General features: G+C 32.9%; 1 protein-coding gene across 4 annotated transcripts in view; it reads left to right on the top strand.

The window, feature by feature from the left end:
* The first annotated feature begins 296 nt into the window (after positions 1-296).
* LOC143078687 (aquaporin AQPAe.a-like) overlaps positions 297-17,424 on the top strand; it is a 30,859-nt gene continuing 13,731 nt past the window's right edge. The window contains exons 1-2 of one of the 4 annotated variants that reach the window (XM_076253591.1): positions 297-406; positions 16,373-17,004. In XM_076253591.1, coding sequence (XP_076109706.1) covers positions 16,426-17,004 — 579 coding nt within the window. In that variant the 5' untranslated portion in view covers positions 297-406; positions 16,373-16,425. Of the gene's footprint in view, positions 407-12,304; positions 12,397-13,637; positions 13,658-16,324; positions 17,005-17,424 lie in introns of those variants that run through there. The other 3 variants (XM_076253592.1, XM_076253593.1, XM_076253590.1) reach the window with 3 other exon arrangements.

Raw genomic sequence — 17,424 nt, 5'->3', positions numbered from 1 at the left:
ATACACTACCACGTGTAGGCCCTATGAATTTAAGAACACTACTAGTATTATATTTATATTGAGCGCACAATATAATTATATATAGCGCATTTAATAAAAGCCTGTGCGCACTTAATGTATATTGAGCGCACAATATGATTGTCTATACAGGTCTCTAACAGAGTTCTGTAGTACGGGCACAGTATGTTACGAAATTACAATACTAAAGTACGTCGTAGAAAAACGAAACAAGTAGAAAAAATTTCCTGTTATATAAAACGCTATAAATTTCCTTTCCGTCTATCTGTCAAAATAAAAATATGCACAACTCCTCCTCCTGTGGTTGATATATATTTGAACGAATGCACAATATTAAGATGCCAACAGACGAAGGGATTTTGTTCAGGATTGACAAAGTTGTGCAGAGGTAAGAAGTTTACACATTTGGATCGCCTTATTCTTTATATGACTGTCCTAAGTACCAGAAACCTGTAATTAAGTGGTTTTCGTGATTGCTCTAAGTCATGTTTGTTTTTATGTTTGTTGTTTTGTTTTGCTCATTTGAATGGTTTCAAATTAAATATAAGTGTAACTCAATATGGAAGGTAACACAATGACCTATAGTTGATTAATTCAAACATAGTAATGAGGTAGACTAGTGACTTAGATAAACTCATCACAGATACCAGGATTAAAATTTGACACTCACGCCAGACGCACGTTTCGTCTACAAAAGACTCATCAGTGACGCTCGAATAAAAAAATGTTTAAAAGGCCAAATAAAGTACGAAGTTGAAGAGCATTGAAGAACAAAAATTCCTAAAAGTTTTGCCAAATACAGCTCAGGTAATCTACTCAGGTAGAAAAAAAGCCTTAGTATTTCAAAAATTCAAAACGACACAGCATTATTGCAAGGTCATCCTCATATATTGGTTGACCAATGCAACGTGTCTGTGTCTCGACTCAGCTGGAGCAATTGTTCACGACCTCTGATCTAAATAAGTCATCTACTATGTGTAATTTACTGATTTTTCCTATTTTCTATTGTGACATTTTGACTGAATCCGGATATCAAGTGATGCAGGTATAGGAGAGGATGATAAACCTGTTGACGCTACCGGTTTCGTTCCGTTTGGAGGTTATGAGTTCCGACAATTTTCTTTTATCTTAGATTACAACATGGATTCGCAAATTTAGAACATCAGTGTAATGCTGTTGCACTTTTTTTACTTGTTGTAAAAACTTAGAAGAACTATTACATCATCGTGTCTTTGATATAATTTATAAGTAAAGTCAAAGACAAATATAAATGGAGAGCGAGACCGTTCTGTTCATAGACAGAATGTGTCGCTTCGTCTATCTGTCTGTTAAAATTGCTAGCAGAAACCCTCTTCTACATTCAAAGTAATATGATTTATTTATCTTTCATCGGGATAATCTATATATCGCACTATCTTTAGTATTTATTACTAGTAGGTCAAAGACAAGTGAAACAAAACGGAATAAATTTCCTGCTTGAACAATATTTAGAGTATTATAAAAGTAGAAGTTCCAAGAAATAAGAAAAAAACATCCTTTTCAGAAGAAATTCAAAACTCTTGTTCAAATAATACACTATCTGATTCATCGTCATTGTACATGTGAAATCCAGGAGATGCAAAAACACTTCTTTACAATGCAATCGAAAGAAAATTTGTGAAACCGAAACCTGTTGTCGACTCTATTGAACGTATACACAAAAATGTGATGTCTTCATATTAAAAATACTAGATATTTGATATCTTTTATGTCGAGTCCCAATGTACAGACATGATTGTTATCAATTATATTGATTACATGATTAAAGCTTTGGTCATACCTTAACGGATAGCTCGAACGGATGCCTAACGGATAACTTTTTTTCAATCCGTTCATGTCCGTTAGACGTCCGTTCTTATCCGTTAGTCGTCCGTCAATATTCGTTGCATGTCCGTTTAGCGTACGTTTTATCCGTCGACGTCCTTTCTGTCCGGTGGAAAATTTTGAGCATATTCAAAACTTTGAACGGACGCCCAACGGATGAAATGTCCGTTGAACGTCCGTTAGGCGTCCGTTTTGTACGGTACTCGTCCGTTTCGTTTCCGTTTTGAATCCGTTATATGTCCGTTATACATTCGTTGGAGGGCTGTCAGATAAATTCACCAACGGAGTTCTACCGGACGTTTAACGGATAAAACGGATGTTAAACGAATGTGAAACGGACTTCTACCGGACGTATAACGGATAAAACGGATGACGAACGGATCTGAAACGGATAAATGTCAATTGAAAATTTTGCGTCAGAATGCCAATTATTGGTCTTTCATTTTTTTTTAGGTTAATGAATTCTTTTATTCATAATCGATCTTAGAGTAAGGGCACGTCTTCACAATCCAGGCCAGACACTGTCCTTTGGTGGATTTTGAAGAACAAACCAAAACCAGTTACACAGAAGCATTTTGAATATTTATGCGATTTACATATTTTATTATTGTCGCCTTTAACTTTCCGTATATCTTGTTCATCTGTTTTATCCGGTACGCTTCCGTTAGGTGTCCGTTTTATGCGGTACTCGTCCGTTGGATGGACGTTCGACATCCGTTCCGTCCGGTGCGTTTCCGTTTCTCGTACGTTGTATATCCAGTGTGTGTCCGTAATGCATTCGTTACGCGTCCGTTTTATTCGATCAGTACATCAACGGACTCCCAACGGATAACAATTTTGTCAACGGACAACTTTTATTTTTAACCGTTAGGCGTCCGTTCGTGCTATCCGGTAATGTGTGACCGAGGCTTAAGACTCCGAGGTTTCAACTCCCGGAGTCAAATTTTAACCCCTTGTCATATAGCTTTTTTTGTTTTAATGTATTCATACATCCTTGGCTTTCAAAAGTTCGGTTTTAGCATTCCTGACGCTTAACACTTAAGAGGCAAGACATTTTTTAATTGATATTTCATTTTCTAACAGAAATTAAGTGATATCATATATTGTAGTGTTTAACAAATGTATGCATGTTAAGCATTGGGGTAAGAAAATTAACCTTTGCTTTACTGTATAGACTATATCCAGGTTTAACCTTTGGTATGGGAGTTACAAGTTTAATATAAAAAAGAAGATGTGGTATGATTGCCAATGAGACAACTGTCCACAAGAGACCAAAATGACACAGAAATTAACAACTATAGGTCACCGTACGGCCTTTTTGAACAGCGGTAAACTACTGTTGCCTTTATTTATACTTCAACAATGCGCAAACCCAATACCGAATAGTCAGCTATAAAAGGCCCCTAAATGACAATGTAAAACAATTCAAACGAGAAAACTACTGGCCTTATTAACATTTTCATCTGAGGCATATATATTCCATAATGGTCAACTAAATCATGATGCATCATTTGACAAGGATGAGATTTTGGTGAATCCTTCGTGGCTTTAATGAACATTACACTGAACAGCAAATATGAGGATTTACCTTGTTTGCAATAGATACCCGAGCGTCGCAAAATTCCATACAAACAATGGTACATTGCCAGCTCATCTTCAAAGGAATTCTACACTAGATTGTCAAAAATTATATCTGCACTGAAAAACGGTCTTGAAAAATACTATTAAACTGTTTACTCCCATATTGGAATAACTATATATGGATCATAAAAAAAACTCTAGAGAACTTCAAGATAATTTTAAATTTCGATCTTTCTCTGAAATTAATTCTTTCAAAACTTTAGATTTTTCAACAATGTATTTCAAAAACCCCAAGTGAAATTAAAAAATCGTCTTAAAGATATAATCCGCAATGCTTTTCAGTAAAAGGATGGCAGCATACGCGATAAATGTGTTGCTTTGGGATACCATATGGCATATTTAATTAATATGAACAAGAAGGTTAAACATGCTACTTAGAGGAGCATTGGATCAGTATGCTGGAGTTTCTCATATACAACATATTTGTTAGATTTGGAGGTAGACTTTTTCAACTAGTTGTCGACATTCCAATGGGAACGACTTGTGCGCCTCTCCTTGTCAACCTCTTCTTATTTTCATATTTGTCAGAGTTCCTCTAGACACTTGTCAAAAACACGAAAATAAAAGATGCCCGATCTTTAATTTCCCATTTTGATATACTGAGGTTTTTCCATTAACAATCACAACTTTTCTGATCGGGCTCCATTAATATATCGTCTAGAACTAGAAATTAAAGAAACAACAGACACGTTTATTTCATTCTCATCTTTAGACTTATACCTTGAATTAGACAAAGCGGTCGATTTTTATATATAAATTATAAATGTTCCCTACATTAGCAGCAATACACCAACTTCATATGAAATATACATTTCCAAACTCATTCGGTTTTCAAAAGCTTGCAGCTGCTACTCAGACTCTAAAAACGATATCATACAGTGCCTGGGCAATACGTTGGAGAGCAAAGGTTATGGCAAAGAATTTATCGTCGTTTTTCTATATAAAAAAAAAAGGTTCATTCGAAGACAACAAAACCTTTTAATAAATATATCGTATCAACCTCACAAATGGTTGTTGTCCGTTCGTTTGATGTGTTTGGGTTTTTGATTTTGCCATTTGATTAGGAACTTTCTGATTTGAATTTTCCTCGGAGTTCAGTATTATTGTGATTTTACTTTTTACAATATAGACTGCTGTACCCATATTTTTTTATGTGTTTATGTATGTTTGTTTTGCTTAACATTTGTTATCAATATGATAGAATGCAATGTAACTGCTATTGCATTCAAGTGAAAGGTTCAGCTTGCTATAAAACCAGGTTTAATCCACCATTTTCTACACAAGGAAATGCCTGTAACAAGTCATGGTATGACAATCGTTTTCCATTTGTTAGATGCGTTTGAGGATTTTTGATTTTGATTTTTATGTGATTATCAAGTGAAAATTTAAATGTTTCTCGTAATATGACGTGAAGCTTATTCTATTTGGTTACATCAAGTTAAATAGGATAGATGCGATTACCATAGGCACCCCACTTAAAAGGGCATTTCCATCTTTTTTTCTCAGTGACTTCAAATATTGAATTTTACTTTTATGTCTTCTCATAGTTATTGTCAAATCAAACTTTTGCAATACGATTTTTTATGCCCTATTTTTGGCCATTATGTTTTCTGATCTGTGCATCCGTCCGTCCGTTCGTCCGTCTCTCGCGTTTCAGGTTAAAGTTTTTGGTCGAGTTAGTTTTTGATGAAGTTGAAGTTAAATCAACTTGAAACTTAGTAAACATGTTCCCTATGATATGATCTTTCTAATTTTAATGCCAAATTAGAGATTTTACCCCATTTTCACTGTTCACTGAACATAGAAAATTAAAGTGTGGATGGGGCATCCGTGTACTGTGGACACATTCTTGTTTTGACATTTTTGCAGTGACATACCGAATGATTGCCCTTATTCTATCATCTAAGGCCTTTTCCAACATCGAACAGCAATATGATTCCGTTTTTCAGCTGGCCGTATTTTGATCAACTGTATGAACCGTCATCATTGCATATTTTCAAGACAGTATTCATAAGTAAAAAAAACTCTGCTTAATGTAATAAAACTTATTAAAAAAAGGATTAAGCCTACATATATTTTCAATATTAAAAAAAAAACCACGCCAACAAATTTGATGAAGGGCTTTCTTTCCGTTTTAAATGTTCCTCCTAGTTCAGTATTTTTGTGATTTTCCTTATTAGTTCGTATGCACTAATATAATAATAGATTAAGATGAATTTCCCACAACATTCTCGGGATACTTGGAGTTCAGATATCCAGTTGAATAATCAGCAATAATGATAATATCCTAATCTCAAGATATATATTTTGAGTTTAAATTTGATCTTTATTATCTTGTTCGACATTTATCAATCGGTCTGATTACATAAGGACTATACTTTATATGGATAACAGGGCAAGTTTGATATATGTCAACGGTCTATGATATAACAACCCTATGTGACAAAAATGATGTAAAGGCAATTAGAGATCAGCTTACGACATTCAGCAATAGACTGATGTAACAAAATTATTTAAGAATACATGAATTTTATATAAGCAAAACATAATCATGTATGTAAATGCGAATAATAAATCAATACTCTAAATGGTGGGATGTAAAGTTATATATGATTATCTGTAATGGGAGGCTTTATCTCGTTTGCATTTCTCAAGGTAAATGAGATTTTGTAAAAATACGGGAACCCCCAAGTTGCTTTCTATGTGATTCGTTGCGATTGTTGGTATATATCTTATGTAGTTGAAACTAAAGCCAGTCCAAAAATATTTGATGTATTTTGATGCGATTACATCCACTTGGTTGGTACCATTACTGGTAGATAGTTAGTACCCGGGGATATCACCAACCCGGTAACCTGTATGTCTGTTTGTTTTGTTCACACATTGTTGTCAATTTATAGGAATTTGAGGCGACTGTCATACAAGTGAGAAGGTTAGCAAGCTATAAAACCAGGTGTAATCCACCATCTTCTACATAAGAAAATGCTTGTACCAAGATGTGTTTCAGCTTTTGACTTTGCCATTTGATTAGAGATTTTCCGTTTTAAAATTCTCAGAGTTCAGTATTTTTGTGATTTTACTTCTTTTTGGTACTGTCATGAACATGCGGAATTGTTTTATCAAAATTTGCAGTAATACAATTTTGAAAATCTTTTTGAATCAATAGCATGCGAAATACTGTCAGTTACTCAGACCTCAAATAAACTGATTGAAAGATTATGTCTTCATCATATGAATATCAAGCACAATCCCTCCCGTTAGGGGTTAAGTATCATACCATCATAAAAAAAAATATGAGAAAAACATAACCTGTATCATGCAAACAACTAGTTTTAGAATAAATGTGTTTATTTCCAATGCAAAGACCCTATAAGTGAATCAATATTAAAGCCAAATTCAGCCATCTTTAATGACCTGACAACAGTATCGTAACTATATCCCTTCTTGATAAGTCTGTTTAAAGGTTTTGTGAACTTTTGAGGCGAATGCCGACGTTTTTGTGATTTGTAAAGAATTATTCCATAAAAAAATTGGATGTGAAATACCTGAACGTATAAGATGTCTGCATGTTGATTTATATTTACGAATGGTGTCTTTGTAACGATGATAAAATTTAGTAAATGTTTTGACTAGTTTGTGTTATCGAAAACCCTAGTGCAGCAATAATTGTTCAGTAATACTTAAATTTCTCTCGCTAAAATCTAATACGGTGTTACATACACGAGCGAATCTTACAGGTTGAGATATATAAACACAATAAGATGGTTACAAAGAATGGATTATAAACAATAGGAAATGAAAATCATCTCTTTTGTCCTAAATTTTGGCATAAAGCGTCCCGTTAATGATATAGATATCAAGATCCAGGAAAGGGCAGTGCTCATTGTTAGTATTAGCTTTATTTAAAGTTAGTTCAACAGGATAAATTTCTTTAGTATACATACTGAAGTCGTCATTATTGAGAGCCAATATAACATCCAAGTATCTAAAAGTATTATTAATTTAAAGTTAGTTCAACAGGATAAATTTCTTTAGTATACATACTGAAGTCGTCATTATTGAGAGCCAATATAACATTCAAATATCTAAAAGTATTATTAATTTTTTGTATCAGATGTTGTTTTGATGGGTCTTTGCTGATTTTAGTAATAAATTGTAACTCATAACGATATAGAAACAGGTCTGCAATGCAAGTGGTGCACAGTTCGTCCCCGTTGAAATTTCGATAATTTGACGTTATACGGAATCTCCAAAGCGAACAAAAGTATATCTAGTAGAAATGCAATTGAGATAAAGTATCTAAGCATGTCTAATGGACATAGTTCTTTTGTTTGTTGTTACTAAAAATTGACCTATAAAAATGAACATATATATCTTCGCATCCTGACTTTTTAAATGCCACTTTAATAAGTGTGTGAAGTTTTTTTCTTAATAATAATATGAGGCAAAGCGGTATATATATAGGGTAGAAAAATCAAAACTTTGAACAGAATATAAGTATGCAATTTAACAAGTACTTCCAGCGAATTTTTGGCACTCCAAAAGTAATTAATTCGACTATTTTCAAAGGCCTTATTTGAACAAATGTATTATCGCCTATTACGCCTGAATGTGGAATCTTTTATTCATCCTACACAAATGCGAAGCCCTCATAGAAAGGCTCTTTCCTAGTACGGAAGATTAGACGATTGCATTATAATAAAACAAACCACTATTAAGGAATACTTTTGTTTAATATTCAATTTTGTAAAATTGGCAAAATAACGTAAACAATTTATAGATTTTTAGTTACTCCTTCTCCCTCAAACATAAAATTCTTGGTTCTGGATTCCTGTGAACGTTTTTTTTTTTTAATAAATGTCTTAAAAAGGCAGTATACCAAAACAGTTGACAGCTCATAGAAGTCATAGGTTAAATTAAGGTGACAGAGTTTTATCTATGTTCAAATCTCGTAAATCGATAAGGAAGAGGCAAATCAAGGTAAAAAAACCCGAGGGAACCGAAAGAACAATAAAAAGAGCGAAACTGGATGTGCATAAAAAACTCATCATAGATACCAGGCTTAAAATTTTGTACGTAAGACGCACGTTTCGTCTACAAAAGACGCATCAGTGTCGTTCGAATGAAAATTTTAAAAAGTGCAATAATAAAGCATGAGGTTGAATAGAATTGAAGACCCAAATTAAAGAAAAGTTTTGCTAAAATAAAAACCCAGCTTCGGTAATATATTCCTGGGGTAGAAAATTCTTAGTATTTCGAAAAATTCTGAGTTCGGTAAGCATTTAATTTATAATTATAACCATATACATGTTTATGATAATTCATGTCAACACAGAAGTACTGACTGGCTACTAGGGTGGTGATATTCTCGAGGAGGAAACCTTCCGGCAGCAAGTGGAATAGATCCAGTAGTTGTAAATAAATTCACCAACCTTAAGTTATATTCATTAATACAAATCAGAGCCAAAAATATGACAGAACCAATAGTGATATCAGATTGATATTGACGTCGTATATATGAAAGAATTAAATGGTTTTATTGAGCACAAATTACACCCATAAGAGGGTCAAAGGTATATCAATTATACATGTATTAACAATAATATAATGATGACAAGTACATACAATAAAACTAAATATTCAACACAAAATACAACAAATGACCTCAAATGCCCCTGTCCCCAGTTCGATGGAATGTTTTATAAAGGAGTTTAAAGATTTCACTTGCTGACTGGTGGTTCGATTTAGGATATATTTCATTTTATTATCAGAAAAAATTTTTGTATTGAGTTTTAAAATCGTTAAATAAGACATGTCTTAAATCATCGTTTATTTCACATACTAAAAAGAAATGGGATTCATCATCAAGAACTTTGCATTTGTCACAGTCTTTGAGGGCGTGCAATAATTTTTGATCTTCCAGTTTCAATAGCAAGTGAATGATCACGAATTCTAAATTTGCATATAACTTTAAAATATACCTACAAATGTAGTAAGTTGGGAAAGTAAAACAATGCAAATTTCAACCACTGTATGACCATCTGATTACGTATGAAGTGATAATTTTAGTGTATCTATTTCATGCGTTTGATGGAGGAGTTTTAAAGTTCAGAGTTACATTATAGTTCGTTTCTGTGTGTGTTACATTTCGCTGTTGTGTCTCTGTTGTGTCGTAGTTCTCTTATATTTGATACGTTTCCCTCAGTTTTAGTTTGTAACCCGGATTTGTTTTTTCTCTATCGATTTATGAATTTTGAACAGCGGTATACTATACCTCAAAAACAAATTGAGAACAAGCTCTGGTAAATCTCATGAAATAAATTGAGCCAGTTATGATAAATCAATAGCGGGCTGGGGAAGCTGATATATATAGTCTGAAGACTTGAGGAAATGACGAAAGGATAAATTAAATCAATTTGAATTTGCGATGATAGATCCTTGTTTTTAGATGTCAATCAAACAAAATTTGAAGAAAATCTTAATAAATTGTCTCAAAATGTTATAGTGAATGCATCGATAAATAACTTAGAATCATTAATGCATCTGGTATCAAACTTTTACACCTACATCCCATATCATTACTATTTAAGACTTATCTGTGACCGTCGGGTCAAAACAAATAAATGGCCAAATAAAGTACCAAGTTGAAGACCATAAAGGACCCAAAATCCTATGATGTTTGGCCAAATACAACTGAAGCAATCTATTCTTTTTGTAGAAAATCCTTAATACTTCTAAAAAATAAAAGTTCGAAATATTATCTCCATGTTCCCATTTAAACAACGATAAGAATAGCAAACATTAGATAACAGTTGCTTTTGTGCTGGTAGAGTTTTTATTCCCCGAGGGTATCACGAGCCCAGAAGTCAGTACATCTGTGTTGTCATGAATAATCATTGTTATCATGGTCATAATTATAAATTAACTATATTTATAAAACTTTGAATCTTTGAAATACTAAGGCTTTTCTACCTCAGGAATACATTACCTTAGCTGTATTTGGCAAAACTTTTAGGAATTTTGCTCTTCAACTTCGTACTTTATTGGGGCTTTTTAACCTTTTTTTTAGTCGAGCGTCACTGAAGAGTCTTTTTAGACGAAACGCGCGTCTTGCTCAAATGCAGAATTTCAATCCTGGTAACTATGATGAGTTTATTTACTAGGTAAGAACACCGATTCAAATAAAGCCGAGGTAAAAAAAAATCAAAAAGCTGAAAAGTTTGGTTTCAAACAAGAATAATGATGCTTCCATCTCATTCTTAAACACAAGAAACAAGATTTATTACAAAATCCATTGATTTCGCTCTCGGTTATCTTGGTTCTGATCTTTCTACAAATTGTCCTTGTTTCAGTGATTACTTACTTAGTTAGTTAACCGTTATGGAATAACCATTTTTCAAATGATATCGGATATGTTCCTTACGCCGTACCTTCAATCCCCTTCCCTTTCATGAATGTGACCTACCGAATTAGACTATTTAACAGATTTGTTATAATATGAGCAACACGACGGGTGCCACACGTGGAGCAGGATCTGCTTACCCTTCCGAAGCACCTGAGATCACCCCTAGTTTTTGGTGGGGTTCTTATTACTTATTCTTTAGTTTTTTATGTTGTGGCATGTGTACTATTGTTTGTCTTTTTATTTTCAGCCATGGCGTTGCAGTTTATTTTCGATTTATGAGTTTGTCTGTCCCTCTGGTATCTTTCTTCCTCCTTTCCTAAATAAACATATAGTATATCACTGTGAACTTCAAATAGGATATACTGCAAACATAAGAAGATTTTTGCTTTTATGTCATAATCTTCCCCTTAAAGTTGATGGGGATTGACAATTGAACTTGAAATTAAACACAACAGTTCTTCAAGTTGATGAATCCGAAATCACTGTCTGGATTCGCCTTCAATTGAAACGCACCCCCCCCCCCCAAAAAAAAATAAATAAGTCCATTGAGATGCAATACTGTGTAAAAACTTCCTGAGCTATGTGATTATTAAGGGACCTTGAACGAATGGCCAAAACCACTTTGCCTGCGGGATTTGAAACCTTATAAACAAAACAAAAAATGAAATATATGTTATAAATCCTTTTAGTGGCGTAGCACGGTCTACTGAAAAGGGGTAACTTTGACATACGCGTTTTAAGTATTGCCAACGTATTATGGCAACCATACGGCCTTCAACAATGAGAAAATCCCATACGATTCAGCCGGCTATAAAAGGCCTCGATATTAAAAATGCGAAACAGTTCAAACGAGAAACCCAATGGCCTAATTTATAACTAAACAATTTACGAAAAACAAATATGACCGACTTACTTTATAACATAGTTTTGTATACAATAATATTGACAAATTGAGAAACGATTGAAAAAAACTAAGTGCAAACTCCCTCAGGCATAAAATATTAGATCATATAGGTATAATACCTTTACATTCAGATGTTTTCAATGTGAAGTAGGTAAAAATTATCCTGTGTCATGATGTCTTTTTAATGTAAAGGTGGATGAAAAAAAAACTGACCAGTCTACTTTCATTGTATTCACTATAATAATAATACTATATAGTAGCTTATAATTGTTTACGATTACTTAATCATCATGTACGCTCAGCTGTTTTATTGTCTGTATTATTAACAATATTAAATCTTTATAACAATTCTAACACATATTACTATAAGATTGGACGCAATTACTTTTTGAATAAGTCGTGGCTAAACTGGCAGTTGAATGGTCAATTTAGTTATCCAAATTTACATGAGTTACACTGAGAGAAACCGGTTAGTCTAGGATATACTTGGGTTGAACAGTAAATTGTGCGACACGATTTCGTTATTTCTATTTTGGTAAATGAAGTTGGGAGTTTGTGATTTAAGGTAAGAGAGAACTGACAAGTAAGTGTAATACTTCCAAGGTCGGATTCATTTTAAAAGTTTGATGATGTTGATTAAGGTTCATGTGGACCCTATGGCTAAAATGGCTAGCCGCATTTTCACTTCAAAATTTACTCTGAGTACAGACAAACCTGTGCATCTGGAAAAGATTTAAGGCATAGCATGCCTTAGATAAATAAAATTCAAATGCATTGTAGGTTTAATAGAAAATTGAAAACTTAACTGGATTCCGAAGTGCATTTTGTTTCGTCCCTGCAGAAGATGATAAAATAAGCAAACAGTTGAGTTTATGTTTCCCAATCAAACCAACTATGAAAAGAAATAACTATATTTCTATTGCCTGTATTAAATCATTGCAGTTGTTTTTCACTTTCTGTTGGTTGATAGCCTTTGATTTTTTTTTATGACCTTTCCCCTTATTGAATTTGCCTTGGAGTTCGGTATCTATGTTATTTATTCCTGTACTAACCTTCATTTTCTACAAAATTAAGCGGTATTTAGAAGATTATCATGCAAAACTTTTCGTGTAGTTTCTCTATCTGAGGTACTGCGTAGAACTTAGAATATGACTCCCCATTCTGTCACAACACTTACAAAAATATCGGAAATGAGCTGATTTCATTTGAACTTATAGAAAATATTGCATTTGTATAATTTATCGATTTCTAGAAAGTCGTCCCTCCCCTCCCCCCCCCCCCCCAAAAAAATACAACTTGATTCTAGGAGTATTACGTACATTCATTAACAAGTGCAATAAGTATTTTTATACCTCTATTTTTATTTCAAGTTCATCACTTTATTAAAATACATACAGGCTTGTAATTATTAAGGGAGAAGTAGAAGATGCTTAATTACCATGGATTTTTAATATATGATTACCATGCAGCTGCTTTTTTTCTAAAAACAATTAAATAAATAAATAAAAGTAAAATATGTAAAACAAAGCACAAAGCCAGATGTCTTATTTCAGGTCATTTAGTCGGTTAATTACCGAAATTAAATGATATTTATAAATACATCACCAAACAAGGCGTCTCACGATTGAATAATTTGCAATATCATGTATAGCCTACTGTTACATTAGTAAGGAAACAACCATCCTGAATGTATACATAAATTAATAACCCTAAACGTTCTTCGTCATAAAACGTCACGTGATATAGGTAATTTATTTGAGGTTTATCGCTCGTCATAATTAGTCGATATTTGTTTGACAAAAAGTAAAATTTCTTACACACACCAGGCAAGTTATATATTATTTCTAGACAGAACTATGATATAATATTAAAAAATGTTATCACTATTTTAATTATTTTTACAATGTCACTATATATCAAACAAAAATGGACCACTTCACCGATATTTAAATATATGTAATTTAATTATTCCAGTAGTACATGAATGAATCTTTCTACATACTTAAAACATCCCCAAAATGGTCATTGCTGTTTTAATGAGTATCAAATGCGAAGCGATAAAACATGTTAAACAGTAGACTTTTTTTAATCATTCAAATTATAAGTTCAGTAGAAAAACGGGTTTCAAATCCATCCCGAAAATTCCCTATAATTAATTAGTTGTTATGATCTGTTATGGATGATTGATTGATTTCAAAATACGTGCTAAAACGTTAAGCAGCAAATATAACATATATAATCAGGACCACACAGGTTGTACAAATCTTAGTATATGCTTAAATTATTTATTTATTAGGAGAAATGGGCTTCGTAATTTAGCTTTCAGTAACTGCGAATACGCTTGAGTTGGTTCTTTTCTTTTGTCATTTTTGCTAATTGTTGATTTATATACTGATCTGATAATTTAAACACTTTTCGACCATTCTTAGATTTTGTTCTAATCTTAAACTGTTGCAGTATTGTCCTAGGTTAGAGTAGTTAAACGATCACAAAAATTGTAAACCCCGCTTTTTATCTGCTAATGTGCTTATTTCAGGTAGTTAGTCCGGTGGTTTTGCTGGTTGTAGTCTGCTATTACGTTTTTTTCGTCTGTATATTAAGCTGAAATCACGCCGTTGGTTTTATTTTTTCAATTGTTTTATCTTTTGTTATCTCGGTACCACTATATCAAAAAAAAAAAAAGGGTATTAGTTTTGCCGTGCGATGACCTGTAGTTGTTTGCATTCCTTTTCTTTGATCTTTGGTTAATAGTTGTGTCTTAAGCAAACCTATATTCTTGATTAACATATAAGACAAAAACAAGGAACTGATGATATGTATAGTAAATATGTATGGAATTTAAAATATCTTATATAAGTAAATGTGCACATATTAAGAAAATCTGTATGCAATTTAATATGTATTATACAAGAACACACCCACATATATATGTATAAGAGTACATCCACATATTATATAACCTCCCCTTGTCTTCAGTCATCATTTCGGGGCTGAATAAATTAGACGTTCACAATTCTTTCTCGATCATTTTAGGGTTAGATTGGCAAAAAAACTAGGGTTCAAAATTATAACAGTATTTCTAGACGACATACGTGAGCTTCCAATCTGCTTCTGAAAGAATAACATTTGCCGGTTTTCATATTGTAGTTTATAGATATTTCCTTTATCAAAACAACATGACAGTTTCTTGAAAGAGAACAGTATTGTTATATTTGGAGTATCGGTCATCAGCTTTTATGTTTTATTTTATATCCAACTAAGCCATTCTTATTTTGGTTATTTGCCATCAAAATTCATAGACTGACATACTTTCATGTCCATCGTCCAATTTCATATTTATTTGAAAGACGAACGGAAAAAATAGAATGTCCAAAATAAATTTGCGTGTAGATGCATTATTACCGCTGTATGAAAAATATGAATGGCCAAATTAAAAACGAAGGAGAAATAGCATTGTGGAATATAAAAATTAAAGATTTATAACTGTGGGATGTAATTCGAAGATTAATAAAATAAAATAAAAAATTTGATCGAGATCAAGACCGACAAAAAGAAAAATAATGAACGGGAAATTGCTGAAGGACTTAGCAAATTGGCGATTTGTTTGGATGACAGTCGTTGATTTTTCAAATTTTAAAAAGGCCAATAGATAAACAGAACATGATAGTAAATAACGTTAAATATAGACTGTGAAATGGCATACTCGAATAACCAAAACAAAGTATAAGAAATTTCACTGTGTGATATCCATTCTACAGTGTATTGGGTTCAGTTTTAGGATCAACATTATTCAGTATATCGATGTTTAATTTATCATATTAGTTATGATTAAGTAAATAACAAACACTATTCATACTTCTCATAAGGAACAGGTTACTTCTTTATCTGTATATTGTACTTTGAATTATCTGACATAGAAAAAAATATTCTGAAAGGGTTAAAAGGACTGCTTTACGTGCACACGATTTATTTGATAGCTTCCTCAATAGGCTTTTCATATCAAAAATGTAGAAATGTTTTGTGTATTTGGTTCATACGTATCCGTATTCTATTTTTAATTTTCTTAATATTACATAATATATTATGTATGATTATTTCATTCGGGACGGTTCTATGTGCAGGATGTATATACCCGAAATTAAAATCCAAATTTGAATTAAACCACCAAATTAGAAAATAATTTATCTGTTGGCATATGTAAACTTAAAAGATTCTCGGTCAAGTGGCAAACAAAAGTGGATTAAATATGTTTGGGTGAAGTTTGATAAATAAGCAAGAAATATCAACAAACAAATAAAGGCTTACAACATAACCAAAGAAAGTATTCAGATTCAAATGTTGTTAAGAAATTCGACCACTGTCCAGTAGTAAGGTCCGAAATGTGATATTTATTTTTAAATCAGAAAGTTGCTGTTGGTTTAATCGGTAGAGGCCCTCGTTTATCAACCTGACGACAATGTAGGTAAATAGAAGAATTGATATGTACAGGTATACTATCAGTGCTCCTCTTAACCGTAATATAAAATAGTTATATTTTACAGATACAGCCATACATCAGTGATCACTTTGATGGACATGCTTCAAACACATCTAAATGAGTAGATCTAATTTACTTGTTACTCTGAGAATGGCTACCAGTATTGACGATTTGAAGTCTGTATTTTTCTGGAGAGCGGTAGTAGCTGAATTAATTGGTACTTTGCTGCTTGTGTTCGTAGGCTGTGGCTCTTGCCTCTCGTGGGATGAGGAGAAGACGAACTATAACCCAGTCGTTCAAATAGCATTTTGTTTTGGTCTAAGTGTTGGAACCATAGTATGGGGGATTGCTCATGTTAGTGGTGGACACATTAACCCAGCTGTAACCAGTGCATTTTTTATAACCAGACGAATAAGTTTTGCCAAAGCTATTTTTTACATTGCGGCTCAGTGTGTCGGAGCAATTCTTGGAGCACTCATATTAAAAGGCGTGACACCTTACCAGCGCTGGGGTGCGCTTGGAACTACTGGACTAAATAAGGAAATGGAGACAGGACGAGCGTTTGGTGTGGAATTTATGATAACGTTTGTCCTGGTTTTCACTGTGTTTGCAGCATGTGATGGAAAGAGGACCGATCTGAAAGGGTCAGGACCATTGTCTATTGGGCTCTCTGTAACCATGTGTCATTTGTTTGCTGTAAGTAAAACTTTAGTCAACGATTTCAGTTCCAAATCACAACACGCAAAACGCACCGTTTCAGCTGCTTCTGCATTATATTTCTGAATTTCAATACATATATATAAAGCAGAAGCAGCTGAAACGGTGCTTAAGGTCATTTATTCATTTTTCATTTAAGCATATTTTATTTGTAATTACATATATAACGAAAAGGATAAAAAAAAAACTTATCACAACTTAGATACTCCTCTCCTACATATGATAAAGTTATTATATATGAAAATAAACACGCAACACTAACATTAAATAACTAATAAATTCGTACTTATTGAAAAAAAAACTCACAAAATTTCCCAAATAAGTAAGGAACAGTCCTACATGTACGTTAAAAAGCTTATTCCTCGTCATAATAAACTTTATTAGTTCAAAATAGAAAGA

This window comes from Mytilus galloprovincialis, chromosome 6 (genome assembly GCF_965363235.1).
Source record: "Mytilus galloprovincialis chromosome 6, xbMytGall1.hap1.1, whole genome shotgun sequence".
Taxonomy (NCBI): domain Eukaryota; kingdom Metazoa; phylum Mollusca; class Bivalvia; order Mytilida; family Mytilidae; genus Mytilus; species Mytilus galloprovincialis.
The sequence above is the reverse complement of the archived record's forward strand: the minus strand, read 5'-3'. Positions and strand labels throughout refer to the sequence as shown.